The 26,095-nt window shown below is 40.1% G+C and overlaps 1 protein-coding gene across 3 annotated transcripts in view; it reads right to left on the reverse strand.

Moving 5' to 3' along the window:
* Positions 1-7,228: 7,228 nt before the first annotated feature.
* The window catches only part of GRIK1 (glutamate ionotropic receptor kainate type subunit 1), a 163,612-nt gene continuing 144,745 nt past the window's right edge, over positions 7,229-26,095 (reverse strand). Inside the window, exons 14-17 of one of the 3 annotated variants that reach the window (XM_082752419.1) lie at positions 23,141-23,366; positions 18,326-18,576; positions 15,725-15,890; positions 7,552-7,666 (exon numbers count right to left, since the gene is read on the reverse strand). In XM_082752419.1, coding sequence (XP_082608545.1) covers positions 15,741-15,890; positions 18,326-18,576; positions 23,141-23,366 — 627 coding nt within the window. In that variant the 3' untranslated portion in view covers positions 7,552-7,666; positions 15,725-15,740. Of the gene's footprint in view, positions 7,667-15,724; positions 15,891-18,325; positions 18,577-23,140; positions 23,367-26,095 lie in introns of those variants that run through there. The other 2 variants (XM_082752420.1, XR_014316819.1) reach the window with 2 other exon arrangements.

Genomic DNA, 26,095 nt, shown 5'->3' on the forward strand with positions numbered 1-26,095 from the left:
TTCTTTTGAATATTCTGCTGGGATTGAACTGCATCTTTGGGCATCCAAATCCTTTTTAAACAGTGTGGCTTATACTTGATGCAATGAAGGGAGACTCACTAGATTACCTTTCATGCTCAGACCTGCTGAAACTAACACATCTTTTCCCCTATGCAAACAGGAAGACTTAACGTTTCATACAGTGTGACTAAAGCACTCTGGACAACACTCAGAGTAGTTTTTCTAGTTGGTATTTTCAGCAGTCTGGTGCTTTGTGCATGAGTAAAAGCCCATGGGAGGAAGTTTCAACCCCATCTGTGGATAAAAATTTTCCACTGTTGCTGCTTGGGAATGAAGGAGTTTGCTACCAGCTTGCCAGAACAAAGCTTTCAAAGTCTTTGTCACTTCCATTGTCATCCTGTACCAAACAGAAACCCATCTCCCTGCAACATTTTTTTTCTCCCTCCACTTGTGCTAGTTTGCTGCACCCCTTCAGAAGGTTAAAATATCATCCACAGTGTTCTCATCTGGTCCTGCCTCACTGTTTTTTAGATCTGAATATTTCTTTAGCCTTGTAGTTTGCAGGAAGAGATGGTAGGCAGCTCAAAGATAAAAAACATGTCTGCTTTTAGGATATCTTAATAAATCACTTGAAAACACCTGAACACTTCTGTGGCAGTGTTGATTTTTCTCACAATTTTCAGAAAAATATGATGCTTTTGCTGGGGGTACAAGATTTTCAGCAGAAAACCAAGCACCAAAACCACAAAAAAAAGGATGTGGCAACTTGCATGCTGTTGCTTTGTAGAAAACTCAGCGTTGGAAAAAAAAAAAAAAATAAATCCAGGCCTCTTACAGTGTCTCCTTTAGTATATATTTTGTAAGTAAAGGAGTATGATGTCAGTTGTGGGCAGAACACAAAGGAGGTATAATGAGTCAGCTTATGAGTAACAGGGTTATTTGAATTGTTCATCAGTCTGGATAACAACTCACCAGGCTGGAGCTCACTTGCAAGTAGAGAGCAGACCAATTAGCCTTGTAAATGTGTGCCATCTTATTCTGCAAAGCTCAGTAACATCCCAGCTTTTAGCACTTTATCCATTCCTGGTAATTCCCCTTATAGTTTTCAAGGTGAGGAGTCCCCCCTGCTGTAAATATTTTTGGGCTATTGATAACAAAATTCTCGTTTGATATTGGGGGTCTTTTCCAACCTTAATGACTCTATGTTTCCTGTAGCAGGATATTATTCAGCTGTAGTGTGTATAAAGGCAGTTTGCTGACTGCATTGCCCCATATTGTCTAAAGTTTCTGGGTGCTGTCCCCTTGCAGGGCCTCTGCCTTGAGCTGTGTTAAGGGCAGGAGAGCTCCAGGCTTCCTGGGAGTCTGGTTCCTGGAAGATATACCCAAGCCCCCCTTTGCTTTTGGAAATCTCGTCTAAAGATGTGTAACGCATAAAGCAACGTGGGTCTTTCTGAAGCAAAAAACTAACTGCTTCCAAGCAGTACCTTATCTGAAATCACTGGGGAGTGGAGAAGTATTTTGGGCTGCTGCACACTTGTATGCATTTCAGGGAGGACGAGCACAGCGTTATCTGGTTCAGGTGTTTCTGTAATTGTGATTCATTAGTATAACACACAGCATTCCGTGTCTAGCACCTGCGTGCTCCTGCTGGGATGGTGTCAGTGCTCTCTGCTGTGATATGAAATGTACGGCTCTACTGGCTAGTTCAAGATATTTTTCTCCTCTGGTAGTCTCTTTTCAGCGTATTTCTTGGCCTCTACAGCTCTGAAGGTGCAGTTGCAAGTAGCCTTTAAATGACCCAGGAGCATAAGCAGCATGCTGAGTTTTATCCATCCTCTCAGAGAGGGATTACCCACATGTTCCCAATGACACATGACTGTTCCTCTCTTACCGAAGAGCCATTTCTTGTCCACTGTGAGGGAAGGGGAAGAATAAGGGCACTCAGCACAGATTGCCACAGGGTGACAACTGTAAAAGGTGCATAAGGACTAGACAATTTTTAAGGTGGCTAGCTGTGTTTAAAAGCCTCCTATGGTGAGGATGGAGGAGTGAGGTGCCTGTCCCTTCTTTTGGCACTCGTAGGGCTGATATGTATTCAGTGTTGCATACTGTGGGTGAGCATCCTCATTTGCCATATGCACAGCTACCTGTGAGAGCTGATGCAGTGCCCAGGGCTCAATGGGCAATTTGTGGAATTTGAGGTCTTTGTATCTGTGGTTTTCATTATTAAGGGTCAGGCTGGAAACCCAGCTTTCCCCCATACCTCAGCTCATCTAAGCTGAAAGCTGCCATGTGTGAGGCTGCCCCATGCCACCAGCTCCAGGTCCGGGCACATCATGAATGCATGGCCCAAACATGGGTCTCATCTCCCAGGCTGTGCAACTGCTGTCAAAATCTAGAAATGCAAGAGTGAGTTTTATGTTTTGCCACTGATAGCTATGTAACGATTGTGCTAATGATAACAAAGCTTGAATTGAAGGAGGTTACAAGAGGCAAATGGGAATCAGAATGCATCAGCAGGAAAAAAATATGCATCTCTATCAATCGATTGAGCTGAAATAAAATTGCAGTTGTTTGACAGCTGTAAGTGATTTATCTTTAAATAGCAGCAGCTCTGATCCCTGAGAAATCGTGACTCCTGCAAGCCTGGCAGAGAGTAATTAAGGGACAAGCTCAGCAGTCAATAAATGCCCCCATGGGATTACAGGTTCACAGCAGACCCACAAGATGTAGTCCTCTGACAAAGGGTTCAAAAGGTAATAAGCTGATCCTCATTTGTTTTGCAGTAGCTTATTAATCATAGTATTGGGCTGGGCCCTGTGCACACAACTTAAACAGTTGCTTACATATTTCCAATATTTTTTCTTTTCCACTGAGCTTGCCTTCCCACTTTCTCAAGAATGTTGATGGATGTTAAATTACCCTTACTAAGACCACAGATTGGTGGTGGGAAAGATCACTTGACATTAAAACTAGGCCATTTCTGGAATGAAACACATTAAAGCTATTCAACAGCATCAGTCAATATTGTATTTCTCTTTTATAAACAATGAGGATGTATACCTGCTGCTGCCAAGACAGAGATCTGATGAGGATATTTGCTTTCCTAATGGATAATCTCTAATCAGGCTTCCCTTGTGCTGCATGCTGCCATGCAGGAAAATAGGCAGGAAAAAATATTTGTTGGGATATGGTGAAAAGGTCACAGTAATCATATTTGCTACCATGTCGATATGTAAGATTGCCCTGTGCTCATCCCCCCCCTCCCTCAGGACAAAATAACTTTCTCAGTCATGGCATGAATTTACAAGCAGCATCTGAAACCAAGGAAAATGTTTCTAGTGACACAGAAACGAAGATGCTTTAAAAAGGTGGGGGGTTTTTTGTTTGTTTGTTTTATACAGAAAGTGAGAAGAGCAGGATGGCTGTGAATGGACTGTTCGTGCCTGTATGTGGAGCTGGGACCTGTCTGTGAGTGGCGTTCCAGCAGCCTAACCAGTGACCTGAAGATGTTTTTGAGGAGGGTGGAAAAGGTCACAGCTCCAAATGAGAAGAGCACTTAGCTGAATCCTTAAATACCACTGGGATTTAAACTGATCCCTAAGCCTCTTCCTCAGCTGCAATTTTAACTAGCTGAAACATCAAATATTCTGTTGAATCAAGGTGAGAGATATGGTGATCTCAATCTCCCATGCATGTGTCCTTCAGGTCCAGAGGTGGAGGCAGGACAAGATCACCCCTGGCCTGAGGCAGGAGCAAACACTGAGAGCAGGTGTCCCTCAAATTCCTTCACTGTCTCATATTAATCCTTTCCGTAGTTTCTTGAAAGAAAGACAATTAGTGAGGGAGTCACAGGCCATGACAGTAGTGACATAAAAATATCAAGAGAGGAAACAGAGCAAGGGGTTGGGTGCGCGTTGTGTAACTGCTTGGAGGTTTGGGGGAACCCACAGCTCATCAGGTAGTTCACACCTCAAGTCCACCCAAGCTTTGGGGAAAATTTATACTGGAGGAGATTTTATAACCCTTCATAAACCTGCATTCCAGGAGATGGAAGGGAAGGGCACAGATACACATATGGATGTGTTGCTTCATGAAATCATGGCAGGCTAGTTAGCTCCTTTGCTGTAACTATAGTTTGTTAAACTGCCATCTGAGATTAACACACAAACTTCCTGATACACTGTGACTCTTTCAAGCTACTAAAAAGGAAAAAAGGAAATTAAATATGCTTTATTTATTGTTTCCCCAGGTATTTCTTCTCAGACAGCAAAGGCAGTATCTTTTTTTTTTTTTTTTTTTTTTTTTTCCATCTTTTTTAAGGGGTGGGCCACTAATGTGAAAGCTGAAATTGAAAAAGCAACTAAACAAAATACTGTCTCTTAATTTCCAGAAAGTTTTAGTAGATTTTTTAAAAATGGAACTTGGAATTCTTTAACCTCAATATCTTAGGCACAGAAGAATGTCCCTTTAAAAAAAAAAAAAGGGAAGGGGGGGGCTGATCATAAATCTGTTATCACTTTGAACCTATTCATTTAAAAATATCTTAGCTAAAGGCTGTGGATGGCAGAGTGATAGAGTTACTCAGACTGAAAAATAATAACTTGCTTTTCAATCATGTTCTTAGGACATTACTGGTGGTCTGAAGTGCCTGTTTGTAACCTGAAGATGACATAAATAAAAGAAACTACCTTCAGAAGGATGAAGACACCTTATCATAAGATCCTCTATGAGCTCTCAGGGCCAGGGGCTGTTTTTCTTAACTATTGCTTATCAACCCAGCTTGTTACTATAGTAGGCAACAGACCAAGGTTCCCAAAAGCAAGCATTGATTTGAGAGTTTTCTACTGTTGTCACTGAAAAAGAGACTATTCTCCTTGCTTTCCCAGAGGCTGACTGCTGTGAACCCTCAGACAAACTCAGGGAGGACAGATACAGTCCAGAGGAAATGCTGGAAAACAACAGTAATAATTCCTGTCTTCAGCAGAAGGAAAAGAATAATCTAAGGAGTTCGGGGCCAGGCAGCTTAACTCCAGGTGCCTGGCAAACACTGGCATATACTTCATAAATAATTGGTTGGAAATGAGCAGGAGTTAATATGAATGTGTCAATCCTATCTGATGAATTTCCTTTAGCAGCCTAAGGGGCCCTGTGGATGAGGGAAGGGCTTCTCCATCTCAATTTTAATAAGCCTTTGATCCTGTCCTGTGTGACATTTTCATAAACAAGTAGGGCAAAAGGCCAGATGACATATACCAGACATATTCTGTCTGGTAGCCAGGAGTGTAAAACTGTCCTATTAACTGTCAGAGCCTCACTGTCAAAATAGGAGGAGGATCTTCAGGGATCTGTCCAACATCTGGATCTTCTTTAAGGTTGGTCTTTAGTGAGTGTGACAAAGGGGACAAACTGAAACACTGGGGAAACTGTGGTTAAAAAAAAAAAATACACTTATGAATGGGCATGGCCCTAAGCTTGTGCTGAAATCATCACTGCCTGTACCGCAGAGGGCTCACTTGCTTTACCCAGTTCAAGCAAGCCAAACCTCATCACAAGGTGTATGAGCAATGGTGCTACCTTCGAGGTACATGAAACAGTTTTTCTGCCCAGCTTCACATGGATTAGACTTTAGGTGGAAGAGCACATCTAGTTTTGGGCATTCTGTTTTGAGAAGGACATGGACTAATAACAGAGAGCATTGGGCAAAGCAATGGTAATAACGTGAGTTTTAGAAAAACTGACCCCTGTGGAAAGGCTAAGTGAACAGAGGTGTCTCCTAGCCTATAGTAATAATATAAAAATGTATCACTTCTCAAGTAGAGCTTTAGTAAGAAATACCATTCTTTTCCATTCTTTTTCAGGTTGACCTTGCCATGCAAGATCACCAGGGGCTGCACAGGGCAATGGTGTAAGGCAAAGGTGGAAGAGAGATTTCTCCACTCGTCAGTTCCCACATTACTTTCTGCTTTTGCAGAAGAAACAGCCAGGGATACAAGGCAAACATAATCAGTGGTAAGCAGTATGTTCCCTGGGGGAATACAAGAAGGACAATAAAACTTAACATTTTGCTGAAGCACCTGCAAGATGAACATTACCACAATTAGAAGCAAGTTGACATGACTGGGGCTCACCCAGCCCCACATGCTGTGCAGAAAAGCAGTCAGTGGCTCCTGTCCTCTGGTTCCCCTTTTCCAGCCTTTCATTAGGACCAGAGATGGTTGTAGTGTTGGGACCAACCTGGGCAGACCATACCCTTACTCAACCCAGCAAGTAGGATGGCAAGATTCTGCTGCCCATCCACAAGGCGCAAAGGCACCGACCCCCAACATCCACCCTCATCCCTTGCAGGGCATCCATGGGAGTACCTGAATTTCTCAGGTTTTCTTCTGCAGGCAGCCTCAGAGATAAGCAGCTGGCACCAATAAAAGCCCTGGGAGCAAAAGAATTATCAAAAGGAAAACATAATAAATATAAACGTACCTCACCTTACTCTAATGTAAAGGCACCGCTATATGGAGGAGGGATGTGGGAGCCTGATACTCCCACAGTGCTCTTCAGACAGATTTTTTTTTTTTTTATTTTTTTATTTTTAAAGACTTAATTTCTTCTTCCCAGTTAAAATATTTTGCTGGTGTCCCAAGCTGCAAAAATGGCTTCAAGTCCTGAGCATTGGCTCTATCTCTGTCAGATGTGTTATATTTCTGGTCAAGGTTTGTTGGAAATTGAATATTCTGGGCTCTAATTTCTAAAGAGATTTTTATTTTGAAGTCAAGAATCAATTTATTGGTATCAGGAGCTGGAAGATACGGCACCATGACAATGTCAGTGTTGCCTTCACCTGTTCACTGATAATTATTTCCGTGATTTTATTTTTGCCTTTTGAACAACTAGCACCTGGAGACACGGCATTACCAAATAATCTCATTTTAAAATAAATGAAAAAGAAAGGAGATAAGGGAAAAACAAGTTTGTCACAGATGAGAACCTGAGGAGTGTTCTTTATAGCATCAGAGAAAAGTAAAAATAACTCACAGTATATACCTTAGTGTTAAAAACATTTTTGTACTCATTGTTTATGAGTTAATTGCATGATTTTTTATTTTGATTGTCTAGACCCCAGTTTCTAAACAAGTGTGCAATCTTTTATTCAAAAGAAATAAAAAGATACCACTCCTAGATTATTGGAAAAAAGATCCCTGTCTCTTGTTTATTTATTTATTTAGAAAGCACATACAGCGATGCATGGGGAGGGGAAGAGAGATGCAAAACAGGTGAGCATACAAATCCATCTCAGAAGAAATAGTGAGACACTTCCCAGGTGATTAGTAGTACATCAGTCTATGTGAGCATTTAAACTGTTGTACCTCTAGATTAAAAAAAGAAACCACAGAGAATTTCTGAAGAACAAGGTAAATGTCTATATTTCAGAAATCCCACCACAATCAACTTGTAGGCAACAAAGTTTTTGTTCTGTTTTTGTTCCTGATTTTTCCTCCGAGGGGCCTCTTGCTCATGCTATGGTTTCTTTCCTCAGTGTCCTCCTCTGGTGACAAGTAAGGATACTTGTGAATGAAGACTTCCCCTTAGTTCTTGACCTTTTCTTTAACTTCTTCTGATGCTTGAGTGAAATGCCAAGCTCCTCCATTATAGCATTGAAAGAAAGACACTGGTGGAACATGAAAATTGCATTAGACACTTTTCACTGAAGACAGAGTTTGACCATACCCTCTGACCAAATTGTGGCTCTTAGAAACAAGGACTTCATCTCTCAAAGACAGGATCAGAAAGCTTCTCTGGTGAGTTCTGCCAGCCTTTAGTAAGTCTCTAATGTATAGTAGGTAAAGTCTATAAGTCAGTTTTCTTGCCTAACTTGACTTTCACTGAAATTAATTTAACTTTGGTTTAACTAAAGCTGATTATGAATGCTTCTGAAATTCTACACAGATGACTGTGATATTTTGGTGGCTTCACATCATAAAACTTACCCTTTTTTTTTTTTTTTCAGCAGGTAAATCTCCTCCTGACCTTAAAAGCAGAAATAGTTTCTTTTAAAAATCCTTATCCACCCCTAAATTATGAATACTAAAGAAGACAAACAAATATTTCATTGTGATTTAATTATTTTCTCTTCATGAAATTAATAAGCAATTCCAAATACTTTTTCCTCGTTGGAATGAATCTTTTTCAAATATTGTGTATCAGAGAAAGAAGAGAAATTACCACAAGAATGAGGTAGCTGAATAGTTTAGAAAGCAAACAGAAATCTTTTTTTCTTTCCACTATCACAACATTAACAAAAACATTTTGGATAAATGGAAAAATCTGTTAAAATCTATTGCTAGAATAATTACTTATAACACAAAAAGCACAAAGAATCTTTTAAGTGGAAGTATCTAGCAAGGCAAAAGATTGTTCCATGCAAATATGTATAAATAGATTATTTATACATAAAATGAAGTGATGGTAGCAGTGTGAAACAAAGCTTTAAACACCTTACCTCCACCACGCTAAATAAATCCTCCTACCAGACCCTTTCTAGAACAGTAGGACTGCTCAGTTTTAACACAGCTGGTTAAAACAACAGTTCAACAGTTCTTGTCAACAAATGAGAGCAACAGCACACAGACATGGTTCTTTGCATCAAATACAAATTCCCTTCTACAGTGATACCAATGCAAGGAGAGTTGTGTTCAGTCTTTAACCACTAGTAACTCAATGGTGATCTCTACTATAAAAAAAGAAAAAAAAAAAAAAAGAAAAAGAAAAAAAGAAAAAAAGGGGGGGGCGGGGAGGAGGAGAGAGAGAAAAGAGTAAAAAATAGATATGTTATTGAAGAGGAGAAAATCCAAGCTTTATACTAGCCAGCTGAATTCTAGTGGAATTCAAATGCAAAAGAGACTATGAGGTATGAGGTAGCCTGGATAAAGGTTAGGTCCCTTGTATAAGGTAGCAAAGGGATTCCTGAGTGGTGAACTCCACACTCTGCACTTCTTCCAGTCCAGTAGAAACCCTCTGGGTGGAGTGTGTAACCTCAATTCTGCACATGAGACCAACACATCTGTGCATCAGTGTGTCTGTGGTTTAAATGTATATGATTGTGCAGGTATCATCATGTCCATTTGTGGGATGAGCTGCATACAGATTAATATCCCATAGAGTGTGACATCAAGAGTTTAATATGCTTTTTCTTTGAGATGCTTAATTTTTGCTCATCTGAAGTTCTTAAGTATATGTGAATCAAACTAGTATAGATTCATGCCAGACCCAAAATGTCGAAGGCATGGGCTGGGTCACTGTGTTGCTTTATATATATGTATATATATATAAATATATTTCAAATTAATATCTGGTAATAGACAGGACTTTGGTGGTGCAATTATCATTTAAATAGCTCCTTTGGCAATGTAATATAGGAATTTCAGTGTTACTGGAGTTAGAGTCAAGTGTCTGCTGCAGCCTCATGCCCTCTGGAAGCAGCAGGTGAGTGAAGCAAGTATCATACTAGTACAGAATTATTTGTATATTGCTTCACGCTTTCTTTAGAGCATAGCACCACTTATTTCCAAACCAATAAAAGTATACACTCTAACTAGACGATTTAGCATGTATAATTTATCTCTACTGTCTTAGTTTTAACTGAGCTTTCAACGTCTAAATTACCAAGTGATTCCAGAAATCCATGGCCAATAATGAAGAAGGGACCATATTAATAATTTGTAGGATTGATCAGACTGATTTTTATTTTTTTCCTGTTGTTCTTACCAACTTGTATGCTGTGTGTGTGCTTCTGCATTGTGCATGCAGGGATGGTTTCTGCAGAAGAAAGAGTACACTTTGCTGCTTTGTTAATATGCCTATATTGGAATTTTCCAAACGGATTTGTATTATTCAGACTATGAAATGATTACAATGTCTTCTAATTTCAACAAAATAGTCCCATGAAGATCATTTTACCTTTGCACATAGATATTTGAAAAATATAACTGGCATTCTATATATGAAGTTTTTAACTTCTGAGGATATGTATTGTGAGGCGTTCAACTGGTTCCACTTTCAACTCTCCTATGAAATTTTAAAAATCATTTTCCAGATATAAGCCTTTTAATAGAAATATTACCAGAAATAGTTCAATAGTTCAAGTTTATTTTTATGACTAGGTCTGATGTTTAGATTGTGTCTCTAAGAATTGAACTTTTGCCTAAATGTTCATCGGTACCAGCTACACCTAAAACCGTAAAAATATTACTATTCTTGTCTTTCCTGCAAACTGATCATGTTTATTCACCCAACAAGGTATGGAACTAAGTCATTTAAAAATCTGAAAGATTCTGTCTGCTGAGACTCTCTCCTCTCCCGTCCTGACAGTGTAAGTCCCCAGTGGGCTGATCCCACTATCCAAAAGAGAAGTCAAAACACACAAGCTCAACACATGTAAGAATAGGCTCAGTCATCCTACAGAAACAGCAGTTTGGGAGAGGCGAAGGAGGACAGTTTACAGTGACAGCTACCTGAGTCTTACACCTTGTAGATCCTCTTCCTGACTTCATAAAAGCACAAAAGCAGATTTATTTTTACTGTTATATTACACCTAGTTTTGAGGGACTTAAAACACCATTGATTTGAGTTTTGTCAAGCTGAAGCAATGAATTAAAGATAGATTTAAGACCTTGTACTGATCTGTCAAAGATATTCCAAAGGTTATGGTCATAATTACAAGTCTGATCAACTTTATGAGTATTCCTCTATCTGAAATCCTGCCATCTTTGAATAAACATGCTGGAGGTGGCAAAGAGAATTAAAAGCCTGGGATACACAGGGCCATCTAAAAGAGCAATCTTAGACAATACTTTGAACTTTCAGGGGTTTGGTTAATAATTCAGAAAGGCAGTTATAACATGAGCTTTCTTTTGAGCCCTGGAAACATAGCTCAAAATCCTGTTTATCTCCAAGCTTGTTCATACAATCAGGAAACTGAACAGATGTTTGAAAACCAGGATTGCACTGAACTCTTCAAGCAGCAGAGAACTGTGATATAGAAAGGGTACAAACTCAGCCAAAATGCCTTAGGAGTGACTTGAAAATCATGGACAAGAAACACCATTTGTAGGGACTCTCAAGACAGCCCTCAGAACAACACCGTGTCTGCTGTACAATTGCAGTAGCCTTTAAAAAGGGGATGGTGACATTCTAATTCCATTTAAAAGGGTAATATATTGTTCTTTTAATCTCATATTCAGATAGCCAGACCCAAAGGGTTTATTTAAAAAGCCCTTTTTTAAAAAAATTATTTATTTTTTATTTTTATACATGCTGTTAAATCCACTTTAGAGATCTCTGTGAGAATGAGGGTGAAGTAGGAACAGAGCAATACATTTAACAACAGAGTAATATGTTTAACATTAAGCTTTTTGACAGCTTGACTTTCTCATTCTTGCAGTGCCAAAATGCTGCAGTACATGGCCTGTGAGGGTTAAAGGAAATCTTTTAAAAACAGAATGGATTTGGGCCTCGTTGTGATTTGAGACTCTTCCTCTTTGCCCTTTGGTCATTTCATCAGGATGTAAAAGCTTGCTCAAGAAGGTCTCAAATCTTTCCTTCCACTCCCATACAGAAGACTGTATTAAGCATCATGATAATTCTAAATTCATTATTTAAAGAATAACATAAATTAAGCTAGAAATGACTGAAAAAGTTCTATAGTTAGGCTTTATCAGTCTGCTACTGCTTATGTTGTGGGGCTACCACTGGAGACAAAACTTTTCTATTGTTTTTTTTAACACCTTGCAAAATCAAACAAACAAACACAAACAAACAAAACAAACTAACCAAACAAACAAAAAACAGGGTGCTGTGCTGGAGATCTGAAAACTATGGATATCAAAGGATGTAGCCTAAATTTTATTTTGGGAGAATACCTGACCAGCTCAGACACAGGAAGAACAGGATTTTTCTCCTGCTGTGCCTTCCTCGGCATGAAACACCCATAGCTGGGATGCTGACATATGTCTTCTGCTGAAAGAAAAATGATTTATTTTTTCCTAGTGCACTGAAGGAAAAATATCGAAAATAGTTTCTCCTAGTGAGTAAACTGCTGTTGCAGCACATTAAGAATCTGTTTGAGTATTCTGTCATTGATGGCTAATTGCATGAGGAGATCACTAAATGAAGGATTTTGAACTGTCAGAGTCCCTTGAACAGTGACTTTCAGAACAATATCACAATAATCCATGGATTATTTTAGCTGTTTCTCAGTTACATAAACTGCACATCAGTTTCCTGTTTACAAGAAAAAAAAAATCAGTAAAGCTGCTTGCTGATATCAGAAACTGTCTTATGCAAACATGGCTGCTCAGTGAAGGCACAGCTGGCCACAGTTGTGTTTGGAGGCGGGGTTACAGCCTGCAAATGGATGGGCCAAGGTTGATGTTTGAAGAGGAGAGAGTATTTATAGACCTAACAACTTCACAAAAAATTATTTTTTGCAAGAACCTAGATAGGGATTTTTTTTCTTCTCCCCCTTCTCCCCCTTTGTTCCAAAAAAGCTAAAGATTTGAAGCTTCAAAGCTTTGATCCAAGAGAGATGGAACAAGGACATGAAACCATGGCAGTACTTTGAGGAAATATCAATCCAGATGTGTAAAGCATTATTGGTGTGCTTGTTCTAGCTCCGCGGTGCAGACACATTACTAATCCACCCTGATCCTAGCTCTCTGAAATGGTGATCATACAGCACACTGCCTTTGTTCCTCTCATTCTTCTCCTGTCTCATCCTTTCTCTCCCCTTCCCCCTCCGCCCCCCCCATCTTTGTCTAATTGGATTGCAGACTGTGTGATGCAACTGGCACTAAATAAAGGTAGGCCTATTGAGCTCAGCCAAATCAACCTGGCAATGGTCTGGGACTTGTTTATTCATGACCTTTGCTTTCAAAGGTTGGTGGCTTCTATGTGTCAAAACGTATGCTTTTTTTTTTTTTTTTTTTTTTAAGACATTATTTTGAATATTCTGGGAACTCGGAGCAAAATGCAACAATAGCAAAATAAAAATTACAATAAACCAATGTAAGGGTATATGTTTACAGCCATTTGTCTCCCCAAATATCTCTGGTTTAAGCTTTCCTGGTACTGCAGTGTCAGAACTGACGGAGTCTGCTGTGGCTCATCCATCGCAGGCAGAGCTGTTAACTCAATACTGTCACACCTGGGAGAGGACCTAGTCTGACCATTGGGTCCTGGGAGCAGTTGCAAGGTTGCGAATAAGGAAGGTGCAACGGTAACAATCTGTGTCTGTAAATGGAGTACTGTTTTGTGGCCAGATTTCAAAGTTTAACAGCTGTAGACGCTGAGTTTTTTAAGGCTTCAGCACTTCTCAAAACCTATTACATCTCTGCCCACAGGTGCCGTACACTTCACAGGAGATGCCATGGACTACGGCTTCACTGAACCTCACTGTTAACCTGAAGGCATCTGACTCTTTCTAGAGCCATGGCAAACCTTGCAAAAGCTGTATTTACAAGTGTAGATTTATTAGTTCCCAGGTGGCATGCCTCCTCTTCACCATCTCAACTGCTGGTGTAACTAAGGAGCTAAGGAGCAGGTCAGGCTTTTTAATAACTTTATGGTAGGTAGATATGAAGCCCTATTTGGGAAAGGAGGAGTTGCTTTGTAGTCCCCACCAGCAAGCTGAAGTCTGTGAGGTTGCCTGTGGGGACACCTAAATGGGGAAAATGATCACTTTTACTAACAATGTGACTATTTCCTTGACAGATGTGAAAATATTTACCCAAAAAGTGACAGAAAGTTTCGGTATTCTGCATTCATCTAAACAGTGATTAGAAAAATAGTGGAAACTGCAACAGAGAGGATTTTTTGTGCAGAACAGTGATGAAGATAAGCCCATTAGTAATTTTCCTTTCTGAGAGTTCAGAGAAACTGGTTTAAATTGGTTTTGAGCTTCTTCAACTGGGAAATTGCAGACAAGAGTGAATTTTTTATTTTTTAAATCAGGGATAAGGAAGATCTAATTCAGGTCTTCAGTTCTAGGAAGGTTCATTTTATGAAGACAAGAAGTTTTCAAAGCTCTGTTCAAACAAGTTAAAATTCCAGATTGAGCAAGACAAATTCTTGCAGCATCTGGAGTAGAACATAAATACCCATGTACACAGATGAACAGTGGCAGAGAAGAGGTGGCATAGCCTAGTCATGAGCATCTTCATCAAAAACAAACAAACAAAACAAAACAAAACAAACAAACAGACAAACAAACAAAGAAACCACAACACAAAACTTGAGCCTACTGCCACTATAAATAATGCTGACTAAAAATTGTAAAATGAATGGAAGAAAAACACAGGTCACACCGCCTTTTCTCAGGTGCAGCCAGGTGCAAGATTCAAGAGGAGAGCAGAGCTTTGCTGGAGCACATTGGTGATTGATCATGAAGGCATCCACTCAAACAAGTTTTCTAGTTGCAGTAGAGCCCAGAAATGGCCCCTCAATAAAACAGATCATTAAATTGTTTGATGAGGAGGAACTGCAGTGTGCAAGAAATCATAAAGTAGGTGTGAGGGGTAGAAAATGAATTCATGAAACTAGAGGTAAGCCAGGATATAATGAAATTCAGATAAAAGGTAATTGAGTTTTGAAAATGTGCTTGTTTGCCATGGTTCATGACATCCTACGAGCTGGCATTTCTATATATTTTGTGTATCTCTCCCAAATTGTTGTCATATGTTTTTCTGTGGCAACAACAGATCCAGTTTCCAGCAGATCTCCTCCTGCTGGGACAGTCCCCAGACAAGTGGAGGACTGAAGGAAATCAAATTGATGTCCTTCCAGGATATAGAAAACATCCAGTACCAGCTTCCTATAAAACATTCCTTTTCTGTTTCAATATGCAAAACAATGCCAAGGCAAGACAGTTGAACATAAATTGATATCATGATTTTTACTGGCAGTTATGTCATAAAGGACTTCACTATGTCACAAAGCCTTACAACAATGAACATCATGAATTGCTCAGGCCAAGTCAACAGTTATGCTATGAAAGGTATATGCTGGGAGTGCCTGAGGGTGCTTTTGCTGAATATGTTCTTAAATGTTAATGGTTACATGGCATAAAATTTAACTGAATGATATGATCTTGTGCTATGATAGTTACTAGGAGGTTTTGTCTAATGAATTTTAAATGGATGAATTAAAATTCATTAAATATTGACACCAGAAAAAATATATGTCAACTAAAAATCTCTGGCTGTTTAAAATAGGGGTTTAGGAAGTTAATGGAGCCCGCAGGTTGTTTTCTGAGGTTTATAGAGAAGTGTCTGTCCCACTTGCTGAATGCTTCAGCACAGACCAAGGAAAACATTTCTCCGTGCTTTCAGTAATGAGACTGTCATGAGTTTACTCAAGTTCTGTTGAAAATGAAAGAGTTAAATAATTTTTCTTACCTGAAAAAGGTGAATTACCCCATGAAATGACAAGATGACAATTGTCATATTTCTTAGAAACTACTACAGTCTGTTGCTCTCAACCTTCTTGTAGGTGTAATTATTTTCTGTGATATGCATTTAAACTGCCCAAATTTCCAGGACTTTGACAATTTGCATTAGATAAGCTTATCTCCTGCTGAAGTGAGAGGCACTTTGAAGACATTAACTGCATGTTGGTGAGTACAACCTTTGTCATTATGTGCACTGTTTAGGTTTAATGTTTTCATTGGACACACCTTTTTTCTTTCCTGACTATACAGTGTGAATTGAGGGCTGAGTTCGAATCCCTCGCTCCTCTCGGATTAACTTGCCACAGTCTAACTCCGTAGATAAGGTGGTGCCAGAGGTGGAGTTGGACGGATGGGTTTGCTTACACTGTAGTCCATAAAAGAAACAAAAGGCCTTGCATGCAAGAAAAAAAAATGGAGAAAATGAATAAATGAAAGAAGTAAAATTAAAAATAGACATGAAAATGAGATTCAAAACTGTTTAAATCAAAAGAGATTATATTTATGGAAACAGAAAAGTCATAGATTGTACACAACTCATGCTGTGGATTAGCTTAGTGGTAACATACAATGTATAGAATTTTCTATCTAAGCTTCTTATATCACCAGAATAAAAATAAAACAAAGCGAGAGAAATCAAAAAGTAACACTAAAATTCACAGTATTCTCCTCCTGTTCCCCAGAATAAATCTGTGAAAGTCATATATGATGTTATGTTAACTCATTCAAAGATTTTAGTTATTGTCATCAGTGACACATTGCTGTGAAACAGTAGTAGAGTTCCACAATGTATAGAAGCTGTACATGTACACATGTATCCATGAACATTTAGTTATTCACCCAACAAGTTGCTAAGTAAATTAACAGTCCAGCATGATGTAAAGCTTTAGGTCTATTTTAATTATGACTTCAAGTATACCTTTTCCAGGAGCCTTTTCCAGATTCCTCAAGATTTTCTAAAATATTCTGCACCATATTAGTACTTAGATATTTTTACTGCAATAGTTCTCCAAAATTTATTTCAATAATTAAAAAACTCCCTAATCTTGAATCAAACCAAGATCTCAATATATTCTTTACACATTTTGTGGTAAAACTAGCATTATTGTGCTAATCAGAAAGCTACAATATGGGCAAAAAGTATCCATCATTTCTGTCTGATTTACTTCAAAACTTGATTACTAAGGTCTGAAGAATTGCCCCACACGAGCTCCATCTGTTGTTCATTACATGGTGACATTGCCTTTAGTGAGGGCTTGCTCAGGTGCACACAGAGAAGTCTACACAGTCTGGAGCTGCCTTCTTCTGCAGCATACTATGAAGACCAAGTCAACTGACACTGGAATTAGGTCCCATGGATTGGACCCTCAGTAACACTAAGTGTCAGCTAGGAAATGAAGATGCCTGGTAGGATTCAGCTCACTTCTTTCCAGCTGTCTGAACAGCAGGCATGTAGATTTAGCTTCATGTGACCCCGCAGCAGCAGCAAGGAGATAGAGGCATGGCTGCACAGAGCTTCATTCCATCCAGAACCTGATGTCTGCAAATGAGGCACTGTCCTCTCAAGGTCCTTAGCCCTGGCTGCTTGCTGTGACTCAGCTGTCAACCCCTCTTGTGGCCCAGCATCAAAACAATGTAAACCACATCTCTGAGACTGATTTCAAAATGTTCTCCGTCCCCTCCCACTCATCCCTGCTGCCTTTGTTAAAGTTACTTTTCTTGACAGTCGTTTCTGGATTTTATATTATTATCCTTGTAGGACTACACCTTGGATGGACAGGATGAACAGCCCACTGAAAAGGTCGTGCCTTTCCCATCTAAATGGAAACTGAGCTTAAACAACTCATTTAGAAGTAGAAGCCTGATATTTGGAAACTTGAAGTTAGGGGATATGAACCCACCTCTTGGTGATGGGCACAGGGGCCACCAAGCCTGCAGTGCAATGTGACCCTCATCCCTATGATATGTCCTGTAGAAGTGAGCAGGATTTGAACAGCTTTATCAGCTAAGCTGAACAGGACTAAAATAGGGGTTAGGACGCTGCTAGCAACAGACCAGGACCAGGGAAGGCAGCCAGAGGGAAAGGATTAGCAGAATAGACTGTGAGTGACTGCCCATGTCTTGTTTCTTTTACAATGTTTGGAGGCTCAGAAAATGGGTGTTTGCATATTATTTTAATGATTGATTCTGTTTCTCAAAGTGCTATGATATTCAAAGCACAATTTATATACAACAATTTCTTTGTTTTCCCTCTGACCTTTCAAATTGCTTGTTACACTTCAGTGTAGCTATATCCACATTTTATTTGGCTCCATAATCTTACCTTATTGTGGCGTCAATCACCTTTCAGCAGGTTTTCCTGCTTTGAAGTGTATGCACAGAGTGTGTAAACCTCTGGCTGTGAAAGAAATGCTTTCTAGAGCAAGAAAAAAATTACACTGGGGATTTGGAAGTGCATTCCTGTTGTTACTCAAAGGGCTGATGCTAATGCCAATAAATAAATAAATAAATAAATAAATAAACCCACTTGCATTTTATTCCTTTCCAAAATAATTTATACTTGAAATCTTAAAGATCATGCAGAAACTGTTTGATAAATTAATTGCTCTTGTTCTACATTGCCATACTAAGCAGCACTAATTGGACTGTGGATGAGGTACTTCCCTATTCTTAATAATAAATTAGTTGTCTTTAGTGCTAGAAACACATGGTGAGAGTCCAGCAATACAAAATCTGCACTCCAGCAAAGAGACTCATAACGCAGTCACCTCCATATCTACAAACCCCAGCCTCACAGACACATAAGCAAACTGGAAATGGACAACTTACCTGCTCAATATCACTGTTTTTCCTTGATTTATATATAAATTCACCAATGGCTACGAACACTGAAAGAACAAGCCCTGCGGCGAGCACTATGAAGATGCCCCCAATATTCTCCACCCCGAGAGCACTGGCTTCTTTGCTGTCCTCCTCGGGGCAGCCATTGCCTCGCCACCACTTTTCCTTCATCATGTGGAGCTTCCCCTCCTCCTGGAGCTGGAGGATGGCAATGGTGATCTTGTCCCTGTAAGGAGACCCTGCAAGGTAAGAGCAAGACCCGTCAGTGCTGGTTGCAGCAAAGGGAGGAAGGCAGGGAGGAAGCATGTTGCTGTTATCTATTTGCAGCAAAACAGCTTCCTTATCACAAGACTGATTATTCCAGCTAGAAGGCCTTGGTTTCTCTTCAGCTGGAAGGGGAAAGAGAACTATGTGTTGGTATCTGCCCCGGGGACTGGAAAACAGAAGGCTCCTTTGGTGTGGTTGTTTGTTTGGGAATTCATGATAATTTCTAGGGTCTCCTGCTGAGGTTTATTCAAGCCTTGGCAGTGGGTTTTCTTGCTAAATAATCCCTCTATATCATGTTTGAATATTGCTTTGAGCATCCTTTGAGACTTTCCACTTTGCATCTCTTCTATTTACTTCAACATCTGTTTATTTTTCCTACTGCATGTAAAATGAGTAGCTGTCTAAGAAAACCCACAGTCAGTCAAATATATTCTCTTCTCATTTATACCTGCATATGCCCACAACTCCACTTCAACTTATAAGAACACAAACTGGCTGGGTCTTTTATTTCCGTGACTTGCAACAATATTGGCATTGCAAGCTGAAAATAGCAACTATTTAATGCTTTTTATTTTCAGGCCAACAGCTTGCTAAATGATGCATCTTCAGGCTCAACAGCATTAATGTCTCTGTACAGTATCTGGCAAATGGCAGGGTCACATTGGGCAGTTCAATCTGTTTAGGTTTGCTTCTCATGCACTGTTCCGGCTGTCCAGCTTCCAAAATCTCTGTTGCCTGTGATTCATTTCAGCCAGAAGCTCTTTCAGATGCACAAGTCTGTAGCCCCAAAGGGGGGAAAAAGGGAGAGATCTTCCCCTCAACCTGATTTTGCAGCAGAGCATAGTTAAGGGGAAATTGCTACCAATTAACTTTTTCCATGCTGCCAGTCGCTGAAGTTATCAACAATGATAGCAGCAATCCTTTATTAATTATAATAGATAAGCAAAAGTTGGTTTTGGCATTGTGAGGAAGACTTTTGTTTATGTATATGATGATAGCAAGCAGGAGAGGGTTACAAGAAAGGCAGTTGGTTCTAAAGATATATTATCTATCTATCTATCTATCTATCTATCTATCTATCTATCTATCTATCTATCTATATCTTGGGTACATATATATATGCATTCAACCCCTGCCATGCTGTATTCACTGAAATTGCAATGTTTTAGTGTCTGGGCTGAAATACAGTCAATGTGGCCAATCTCTCATCCATGTACCTAACTGCAATTCATTCTTTCCTCTCCTTTAGCACATTAATAAAACTACTCCTTGTAGCTGGAATTTCACAAGGAGTCAAATTTAGGTGCAAATTGAAGCAGCTGCAATTCTTGATCTGATCAACAAACTTTAAGGCAGAAGGTGCACCAGGATTTCAGTGGTAGCAGGGTGCAAGTAGATGTGGACATTTGTGGAAAGTGTGGAAAATCTCATGAGGCACCACTTTTGTGTCTTCATGCATCTAAACGGCCTTGGAAATTTGGGCTTAGCTTCACTTTTCCTACACTGTTGTGCAGGACACTATTAACAATAATTGTACCATGAATACAAGCCTCTGTCTCTCTTTCCATTTCCCCTAGCCTGCAGCACTGTCTGAGGAGAGTCAGTGTGAAAAACATGGCAGCTCCTCAGTTGTTGCGCCAACACTCAGCTATTTTTCAGTGTATCCTACTGCCAACAATAGGACATGCTGTGACCACAGATGCCAAGAGACATGTGTCAGATTATACAAAGTCCATCTGGGAAGCCAGCACTCAGCAGCCACTGCTTTGGGTAGCCAGCTTTGAAAGGAAAATATACTGGCTGTAAGAATGGATGACTTCTATGCATGCCATTAAAGGACCAAAAATAAGCACAACAGAAAACGAAACAGAAACACCTTCAAAAATGTTTTCAACACAGAGAAGTGAATTATTACTACTGAAAACAGGAACGCCTCCCAGAAGGAAAAGCAGAATTGTTTCTACCTTAGGAGTGGTTTGTCGCCCTGACGGCTGGAGTTTGTTATATTGTAGGACTCATCTATTTTCCTTCGACTGAAAGGACAGAGCTGTTAGGCAAAGTGAAGCATCCTGAGTCATGGCACAGGATTTGTGGGGATGTTCATTCTTCCTTGTGATGTTTTTGTTGCCAGCAGGATTATCACAATTCATCTTGAGGGTAACAGGTACATCTATATTTCTATGCGTGCTTTTAAAGTTTGTCAAGTGTGCCTGAAGTGCTGGATTGGTGGTGTTTTATCAGTGAGCACTAAAACTGCACACAAATCCATCTCAACACTTCTTTGAATATTCAGCACATCATTTATGGCCATTGAGCTATTAACAACCTACCTCGCAGGCCGGGAAATACATCCATCTACTTCCTTAGCAGTCTCCCAAGTAACTGGTAATAGCTTTAGTGTTAGAATTACTTGCATCAGCACTGGCAGTGATGCTGGAAGTAATACCTGTCCTGATACCTGTAACAGCATTGGTTTCTTCAGACGGATTCCTCCCAGGATGACATTTTGCACAGCTTTTGCTTAGAGGTGCCTCTGATACAGCCATGCTTCTAGGCTGCAGCAAGCTTACCATCAACTATCACTGCTGATTTTTCATTGGTAATGTTCTTTGCCAAGGATCTAAAGAAAACCCTCCTCCCTGTGATCCATGTACTCAGTAATAAATATAAATGGAGGTTTTTGTTGCTACACCTGAATCCTGATCATCCTACCTCAGCGAAATGGAGAAGGAAGACAGAATATATATATATATATATATATATTTTTTTTTTTACTTGCAGAGGTTGCTGTGATAAATAAGGTGAAATTCCCAGTGTATTCATAGATGAATTGTTTCCTTGGGAACCAAGTGTTGATAGTATTCAGCTCATTCACTAGAAATTTTAGAGTGTGAGGTGTACTTTGGCTGCTGCAAACCATAGCCACATGGTTGTATATTCTCCTGAAGGAACAAATGCAGATTCAGACTTGCTGAAACTTTGGTGTTAAGGATCACAGACAAGTCTTGTTTTCCATACAGCTTCTGCAGTGCAATACTTTTGAATGCTATGAGAGTATAACAGAGGCTTTGGGGTCTATGTGAATAGTAGAAAGGTCTCCACAACTGCATTAGTCTTTATTTATCTATGTCTTTAACTTTTTAAAATTTTAAAATGCCTGATGATACTGCATCATTCCAAAGTGCTTGCAGGTATCTATTGCCCCGATTTTTTGCTGTTTTTTCTTAAGAAAGAAATCAAGGCACATTTATCATACAAGAAACATCTTATAAATATATTTCACAGCTGTATTTCCAATGGATGCACTTTCTCTGAGGATTACCATCTGTTCCAATTATTCTGTCATTGTTCTTGGTTTAAAGTATGGCAGCTTTATATCTGCAATGAAACTCTTGCCATGCATTTGTCTTTATTTGGAGATATTTTAGCTTTTGTACTGTTTTCCTCAGGGAGAAAGGCTGTTCTCACACAGACAGTGTGGAAGAATATAGTTAAAATATTCTGTATGATAATCTGAGGTGCCCAGCAGTATAAAGAACCACATGTCAAAGTGCAGTGGTGTTTTTCCTCTCTTATTTATATCTGATCTGCCAAGCAACTGATGGACCAAATACTTCACCTGTTATACCTGTATAGCATAGTTAATTCCCCGGAAGCCAATAGAATTGCATAGCTATTAGCAGAGTGTGACATGGTAAATGTATATATGAACAGTCTGGAGAGATATATCATACAAGAAGAAGATCTGTCTGCATAGTACCATTATTCACAAGAACCCAGAGTAAAATAAAAACAAAAACAATAAAAAAAACCAAAACCAAAAACAAAAACAAAAACAAACAAACAAACAAACAAACAACAACAACAAAAAAAAAAAAAAAAACAACACAAAAAACAAAAACCTGACACTTTCTAATTCTCTACGATTAGAAAAATCTTAAAAAGGGCACTGGATATGTTAGAAAAGGTCTGCTGGAAAGAATTCCCAGAGACTGAAAATCTCTGCTTAGCTTGAAACCCTGGAGTGCCTGATGCAGATGCAGAACCTTTCAATTGCTTTTCATTGTACTCATACATTGAGTCACAAAATGGAACAAAAATCAGTCTCCTGTCATGTAGTTTTCTTGCAGATGTGTATATTGGATGTAACATTTATTCTGCCCACTACTGCTTTCACAGAGACACTACCTGACTCCTCCAAGTAAGCTGAAATTCAGTAGAACAACTTGGACCTCGAGCAGCACAGGAACACCCTGTTTGTTCCACGTGGGATGCTCCAGAAGGCAAGCAGGCTACTTAACTTTGTTCTGCAGATGTAGCCTGCACTACTACATCTATGTTCTCTCCTGCCTGTAGAGTCTACTTGCAGGTGAGTGGAGCCAAGAGGTGGTCTTTTGCTTTAAAGGAAGCTCCCGGGGTCTCTTTTGCTGAGAAAATTATCTAAGGCACTAGGGCATCATTCAGATGGCTATCAATGCATCTGAATAGAACATTGCTGGGTGTGCTCTACAGCACCTGTGCTGGAAAGTGTCTTACCGATAGGGGTTCCCACACCGTAGCCTTTCGAGTCGATAAGCCCCCCAATCTGGGTGAGGTTGCAGTTTCTCTGGGTCACATACTCGATGCTGGTTGACTCCATCAGCAGCGCGTAGTCCGTTGTGAGCACACGCTGGATTCCCTCATCATTGTTCTTCACCAGCGCTGTCTGCTGCCTGCTGCTCATGAACGCCCACATCTTCTCATATGTGGATATCTTGGATTTCTAAGGAGGGAAAATGAGGACGTAGAATCATACCAGCACCCAAATTACACTTGTAAAATTTTCCTCTGCCTTTTGTTGTGAATGATGCCAATAGCATATCTTGAATGAAAGGGAATTTGTAGAATGGTTTTCCTTCCCACAGCCTTTTTCTCTTGCTGTGTTTTATGCTGAGAAATCTTTTTTTTTTTTTTTTTACTTCCTTTGCAGTGCCAGGAACTTCATTACTGGCACAACTGTGAAGTGCTTTGAAGTTTTTTGGGGTAATGCTGTTACATGGATTACAGCAAATGACTACACATAGCCCAGCTAAATTAGTGCAGCTGGATACTGTTGCACTCAGAAGCAGCGTTTCTGCCTGTCAGGGCAACTGCACTGTTCCAAAAGCCTGATGATGAATAAAGTACTGGCTCTTTTGTATTGATATCATTTGCCTAGAAATCATGTACGTCAAGGATAAAGCTTGAGAAACAAACCCAAAGTGACTTCTAAGTAAACTTCTGCTTTCAGCTTCTCATTGCAATCAGACTTAAGGTCCTAATCCTTCTCCCACTGAAGTTTAGGGGGATTTTTTGCCACTGGCCTCAGTAGGAGCATGCACGTGGCCTGTGTCAATACCCAGCTGCAGAGGGAAGAGAGAGGCCAGCAGCCCCAGCCACCTCCACGCAGTGCTAGGCATCCCTTTCCCCACTCCTCCCCCTGTGCTGTGGGAGCACCCTGCAGGGAAGGGCTGTTGGAGGGGGTGGAAAGACAAACTGAACCTGCTTAGGGACTTCTCAGGGGCACTGTGCCTGCTGCCCTCAAGATGTGCTACTTACAACCCAAAAACCTTCAAGCTAGTGTTAACACGATTAAGCCTCCCTCTTCCCCTGTGTGCTGTCCAAAACCGCTGAGCACACAATGCCACTTTTGGATGAAATAGCACGTTAGGCCTACGGGCAGTTGGACCGTCAGACACAGTTTGTCTCAAGATGGCATAGCCAACTGTTGCTGAACTATAGCACAACCTAGCACAAGCCAGCCAACCACAAAACAGCTTTGAGATGTACATACAAGTCCCTACACACTTATACTCTCCCACTTCTAGGGCAGCATATCCTCCCCCTCCTTCACGGGCCCTATCTCTGGTTTGTAGCCATCAGAGCTGATTTTAGGCTCACTGTGTGGAGACCCTAAGTGCTCATTACACACAGGTGTCTGGGGGATTCCTGTGAGAAGCTGATTTTCTGGTTCTCTGAGCTTTAAATGTTAACTTGCTTTTCCTGTGAATTCAATACCTGTGAATTTCACCTAAATTTCACCCAAGTTTGTTAAGCCACTGGATACCACTAAACTTTGAATATAGTTAAGTGGCTCTTTACAAGAAGAAGCTATTTGTACTGCTCAGCTGGGAACACTTTTTGAAATTGATGATACATTTATGCAGTAGATTGAATCCAATGTTGAATTTACTGGAAAGATGAATTCCTTATTCAGATGAGTTTGAAAGAAAGATCTCAGCTTCTCAACTTACCAACTTGCATTTTTATTTTTTTTCAGGATATATCATATGCTGTACTCTGGCCTTTGGATTCTCATTGGTTTCAATGGAAACATGCCTGCACATCAGCAGGTAGGGACTGGCAAGACTTGCAATGTCAGATTAAGATCTATTATCACAGAGGGGCAAGAAAGCAATGGAAGATATATAGATGTGTTGGAAACAGAGCAGGACAACACTCTGAAGAAATATGTTCTTGTCATGATTTGCAGGTGTGAAACATCTTGCCTCCATTTAGATTTTGGCTAAATTTGGACATTCACACACATGGAGAATGCTGCCTGAGCTCTCACTGCTTTGTCTGCCTGGAGCCCCATCACCTCACCAGGGTGTTCCTTAGTTCTCCATGCCCTGTTTTCAGGGTATTTTCCTCTGCTACAGTCAGGTTTGTCAGACCAGTGGCTCCAAGATTTGCATACAGGGAGGAAGCTGACTCCAGGGCTCCTTCAAAGCTAGGACTTTTGTCTCCCAGAAGTAACTTCAGTTGGTTTTGATTTCATTCCTGTGACTACCTGGTTAGAAGGCATAGCCACTGCAGAAACTTTCTTGAAACTTTTGCCACTCTATAAAGAGGTTGTCTGGAGAGACTATTCACAACAGTGTAAGGCATCTAGAATTAGTGGAAAACCACAACTGTTTGTATCTGCGTTATAAACAAGACTAAATAAAAAGAGCCATGTGAGTTGGCATAAACACAAGCTGAGTTTTCAGAAAAGCCATGGAAATACTTTTCTTTTCTCACATGGTTGCTAACCTGCATCTCATCCAATAAACACCTTGTGTAAAGCCACACTGCAGGGGCTTGCCTCTGCTACTTGAAGCAGAAAGTCTTAGACCAAAGTTCTTCAGAGTTTACTTTGTGCCTGGATCACTTGATGCTTTCAGAAAACCCTTTTCTCTGTGTGTCACGTGCAGACTTGAAAATCAGCCCCACCTGATCATGTACCACATGTCAGGCACCGTGTCCTTTCTCTCTTCTGTGGTGGGGCACTGACAGCATGTATTGTTTTTCCTTTAAAAAAAGTGTTGTTCTGAAGGGGTCTGTTGTTTCCCTTGGCATGCCTTAAGTACTAGGTTAAGCTCAGGGATGAGTCAAGACTTGGAATATAGGAAGCACTCCACTTCTATGGGACATCTTTGCTGCCATTAACCTGGTGTCACTGCTTCTTCTTTCCCTTTCCCTTTCCCTTTC

Source organism: Aythya marila (assembly GCF_965140915.1).
Source record: "Aythya marila genome assembly, chromosome: 1".
NCBI classification, from domain to species: Eukaryota; Metazoa; Chordata; class Aves; order Anseriformes; family Anatidae; genus Aythya; species Aythya marila.